Source organism: Ictalurus punctatus, chromosome 7, assembly GCF_001660625.3.
Source record: "Ictalurus punctatus breed USDA103 chromosome 7, Coco_2.0, whole genome shotgun sequence".
In the NCBI taxonomy this organism is placed as follows: Eukaryota; Metazoa; Chordata; class Actinopteri; order Siluriformes; family Ictaluridae; genus Ictalurus; species Ictalurus punctatus.
In genome coordinates this window covers 6181193-6185726 of record NC_030422.2, presented here as the reverse complement: position 1 = coordinate 6185726, position 4534 = coordinate 6181193, and the positions used below count along the sequence as shown (strand labels likewise).

At 38.3% G+C, this 4534-nt stretch overlaps 1 protein-coding gene across 1 annotated transcript; it reads right to left on the bottom strand.

The window, feature by feature from the left end:
• On the bottom strand, positions 1-4534 carry and2 (actinodin2). Its single transcript, XM_017471458.2, has 5 exons — positions 4419-4534; positions 3231-3304; positions 2611-2655; positions 2251-2396; positions 1-2133 (listed from the first exon to the last, which is right to left on the bottom strand). Exons 2-5 carry the CDS (start codon positions 3292-3294, stop codon positions 976-978), a joined length of 1413 nt encoding a protein of 470 aa, XP_017326947.1. The 5' UTR covers positions 3295-3304; positions 4419-4534; the 3' UTR covers positions 1-975.

Sequence of the window (4534 nt, the reverse complement as noted above, 5' to 3'; positions counted from 1 at the left end):
TATTTGAAAATAATGTTTATTAAAGAGCAGGCTTCTGGGCATTTGTGATACCATTAGGAGAAATAAATATCGAGACACCTTTGTTTTGGCTATTTAATATACTTCTAATGTGTAGAAGCACATTATATATATCCACTTAAAATATACACACATGCACAGATGTCTTTTAACATTATACTTATAATTATGAACAAAAAAGTATGTATTCATAAGCATAAACAAAGATATGTTTAAAGAAAATGAGTAGGAATAATTATCTGAGCACTACATTTAAAAAGACATACCTAAAGGTTACATACATACAAATCGAGTACTAGATATAAATGTTGAGGCCTCATGCCTACAGCCAAATCATAATATAATATCATATTTATAACAACTAATAATTCTTAGTATCTTAAAATGTTATATGTGCTAATTTATTCATTCAGGTGATCTTTCAGTATATAAGAGACAAGATTAGCAAGAACGCTAATGAAACTAAATGACTAGAAGAATGGTGTGTTGTTGTTGGAGGACTGAGACAGTGGCATGTATATTAAGATACATTTGCAAGACACTCCAGTAAAGCTAACTTCATGACATGAGTATAGTCATAAAATACATTAATACAAAGTCATTAATACAAAACTGAAATCATTTTCATCAGCAGCCACACTATTTTGATTTTAAAAATGTTATTTATGCAGTAAGTGATATTGAAATTGTTTGTATTTTCAAAGGGATGTAATGAAATATCATTCACAATTTAAACATAGTTGGTGTATTGTAAATTCAGAAAGTATTGATCTGAAATGATCCCTATAAAACACTTGTTTCACCTGTTCTGAACTATTCTGAAGTGTGAATTCTGGCTTCATTACCAGGAGGTCTATGTTGACCTGAACACTTTAGCATGTTTGTGAGTTCCTTTTTTTTTTAAAACACTACAACTGGGTTGAGTGTTTAAAGCTTTTCAGATAATGGCATGTCCTCTTATTTCTTATAGTGACCCAGGTATCCCCTCAGGAAATCCTCGAATCGTGGGACCTGGTACTGCGGCGCTACATTGGCGTTGCTGGCGTCATCACCACTTTCCAGCTCATCCTTGGGTTCCTCAGCTGTCTTTCTGTTGTCTTTGGGTTCTGCACGGCGCAGACGGCAATTATAGTCAATCTCAGGATCACAGTCAGGGTGGGGTAAGATGATGCCACCCTGCATGTTCTTGACTGCCGCAGTGGAAGCCAGAGGGGAAAATCTGCTACAGCTGGGATCATATGGATGGCATTCTGGTGTGGTACCAGAAGCACTGGATTTCGCTTGTTGGCTAATCGGGAATGGTTTCATTAGGGCAGCTAGGTGGTAGGGAGTCATCTGGCCTTGTGGCACATACTGCAGCACAGGAGTCTTAAGTGTGACCAGCCTGTTGGCAGTGAGTGGGTTGCAATCCTTTTCAAACAGAGGGTTGCAGTACTGTTCCTTAGGAGCCTTCTCTGCACTTTGGGCAGCTGGGGCTATATTACTGACGCAGAGAGGGTCAACAGCCGGGTTACAGTGAGGGTATACATGATACAGACTTGATGGAGTCTTGGCTACCATTGTGGGCCTGCAGTAAGGGTCTTTAGTAGGGTCACATCCTAGATAGGTATTGGAAGGCACTGGGGTAAGAGCAGGTCTATAACCATAAGCAGCACGTAAGTGATACTGCAAGCACTCTACATCAGATGGGCTGCAGATCCGGAGCAGCTCAGCTCTCTTTTCACTTGAGAGAAAAGGTTCCAATGCTGAGGCATAGTAATGGTGTCCAGATGGGGTTTTTATGGGTGTGGGGAGCAGAAAGGGACTGGGAGATTTAACTGCAACAGGAGCAGGAGGAGGCTCCTCAGGTGCTGCTTGAGGACCAACAGAAATTATACAGTAGGGATCAAGATATGGATTACACACATTCACTGGACCTTGCTTCATGGCAGCTGGCATAACAACCTTAGCTGTGGGCTTGCTTGTGTACTCTGGAATGCAGTCAGGGTCATCTGATTTAGCACAGGCCTTGTAGACCTCACTCAGATGGGTGAGGTAATGTTTGTAGGTATTGTCCCCCTCAACTCGATGCTTATTCTGCAGGTAGATCAAGTACAGCTGGTCCAAACTCTCAATCTGTAGATGTGAACACAGAGGTGAATGGCTCTTAAGATTGAGAATGATTTGTGCCTGACAACAATCTTAAAACATCAGCACTATCAGCTGATTTATGTATTGGATGAGATTACTCACTCCCTCCTGGTTATGGGTGTCCATATAGTACTTGTACCAGGCCCAGAATTCAGGCAAGCGTTTGTAATGAGCAACAGCATTCCTCTTATTGCGTGTCAGTTTCTTCAGGGCTAACAAGCTGGCTGGCTTCTCTTCAGCAAACTCAGCTATTGAACCCACAAAGATATCATTCATTAACTGATTCATCGCATTGGCATCAAATGCAAATATGACGGCAGTGACGGCATCCATGATGTTTAGGGATAAAACATGATCCTGTGTCTAAAATATTTCTAGATAAGGAGATATGAATCGATCAATATTGACTAATATTGATCAGTCACTAATGAGTCCACATTGAGGTTTAAAACAGCCACTCACCTTCTTCCTTTTCTGTATGTCCTACTGGACCAGCCCCAAGAAAATCTGCCAATCAAAAAACAAAATGGATCTGTTAGGAACCAGATGTGCCATGTCTCAAAGGAGGGAAAATGCTGATCCACTAATAAGCAATTACGAGCAAGAACTTTCCCTGTTTGTGAACCTGCGCCTACAGATTAATGTTCTATTCCCCTACACAGCACTGTTAGAAGGGGATTACTGCAAGTGTGGCTCCCTACAAGGGCACCCGTTAAACTACAAAGGCGCACGGGCTGTGTGCCTGAAGGCTGCAACGTTAATTGCCGCGCTGTTGTAAAAGAAGATGAAGGGGGACAAAATGGTCTGTACAGTTAACATTATGACATTAAGTGTACCATACATCTGCACCCCCCAGTTGGTCCCTTCAGATCTTTATGGCTTGGGGGAAAAGCATAGTCAGCTGATCATTAGAAGACTTCTGGGGTCTATTGTTTCAGTACAGTAAAGAAATGCATATTCAGTACTACACATGAATAGCATATTATATGATAACGAACAGCATTTTTGAATACATAGACTAAGTATGAAGTGTTGAATAATATCAGTAAAGAAAGATACATTACTATGAGGTTTGTCCTTACCTGGCATTAAGATGATTGCAAGCACAATACCAGAAAACAGCAAGGACAACTTGATTCGGGCCATTTTTCAGCTCCTAAGAATGAACCATTTAGAGTCCATGAAGTGAAGAATACAGAAAAGAAGATGTCTATAATCCGGACTAAGTGCTTGAACGCCATAGATAATTTCTGCAAGGTTATTATGACGATGTGAAAAGTTTCAAATAAAAAAAAATTTTAAATGTGAAAGGAGCAAAATTTTACTTACTATAGATTAGATTTCTGAAAATGCAAACAATTTTAAGAATATGTGCCTGGATTTAGAGAGCATGACAAAAGTACATATTTACATATTTAATCATATAGCCTAGTGAAATAAGCAACAGTATCAACGTGGAAGTTGAGGTTTATTAACTCATTACAATTTTCTAACCTTGCTCTAATTTTCCTCACTACCAGTAGGAAGAGTTTCTATTTTTACATCAAATACAAAAAATTATTTAATGTACAATACTAGTAGGACAAATTGGTGGCTGATTTAAAGATTTGATATGAACACCCACTAGAGATATTTGACTATGGAAGTTTAGCAATAATTTGACCATAATTTGTTGTTGATATACAACAAGAAAAGTATGCTCCAAGTACATAGTCCTGTGGTGCACCATAAACAATATTATGTATTTAAGTTAAATATGTACCAATTTAAGACATTTAGAGGGGCCAGTCGAGTTTCCAAGATTATTCAAAGATATAATTTGTTTGATATTTTCAAAAACAACAATAAATTCCAGAAGTACTATGAAGAATATTATTGAATATTATTGAAGGAGAATATACATCTCTATATTATAGTGTAAAATAACTGACTGAACATCTAGGTGTCTAGATTATCTAAGGGTTTGGCAATATTTGTAGTGAGTACAACTGAAAATGCATTAGCACGAGTTTATACAATAATATGACAAGGAATATCACGGAACGTTCTTCAAAAGAGTGTCACAATTGGATGTTGAATGCAAATGGAAGAAATAGCTAACTGCAAAATTGATTTGCAAAACTAATAAAAAAATATCTTTACTCTCTATCTGTGCAAACAGCTGTATTGAAATTGAATTTGTAATTCAATCATAGATGTAATACAGATTTCTTAAAGAATGCATTCAATGCTTGTGCCTAAAAGTTGTGGTGCATGGACTGCATTCTTACCTGATTCAGCCCAAGTGGTCTAAGCTCCTTGCAGGCAAAGGGGAATGTAATTAACTCTATACCCAAGCTCTCTTCTCCCCTGAAGACCCTGTGGGCAGTGATGAGCAAGATTTTTA

Excerpts from the sequence above, each read along its gene's own strand:
- and2 (XM_017471458.2), bottom strand. The coding sequence starts at position 3,294 with ATGGCCCGAATCAAGTTGTCCTTGCTGTTTTCTGGTATTGTGCTTGCA. Across the intron at positions 2,397-2,610 it reads ACATACAGAAAAGGAAGAAG|CTGAGTTTGCTGAAGAGAAG; the intron begins GTGAGTGGCTGT and ends TGGGTTCAATAG. Across the intron at positions 2,134-2,250 it reads ACACCCATAACCAGGAGGGA|ATTGAGAGTTTGGACCAGCT; the intron begins GTGAGTAATCTC and ends TCACATCTACAG.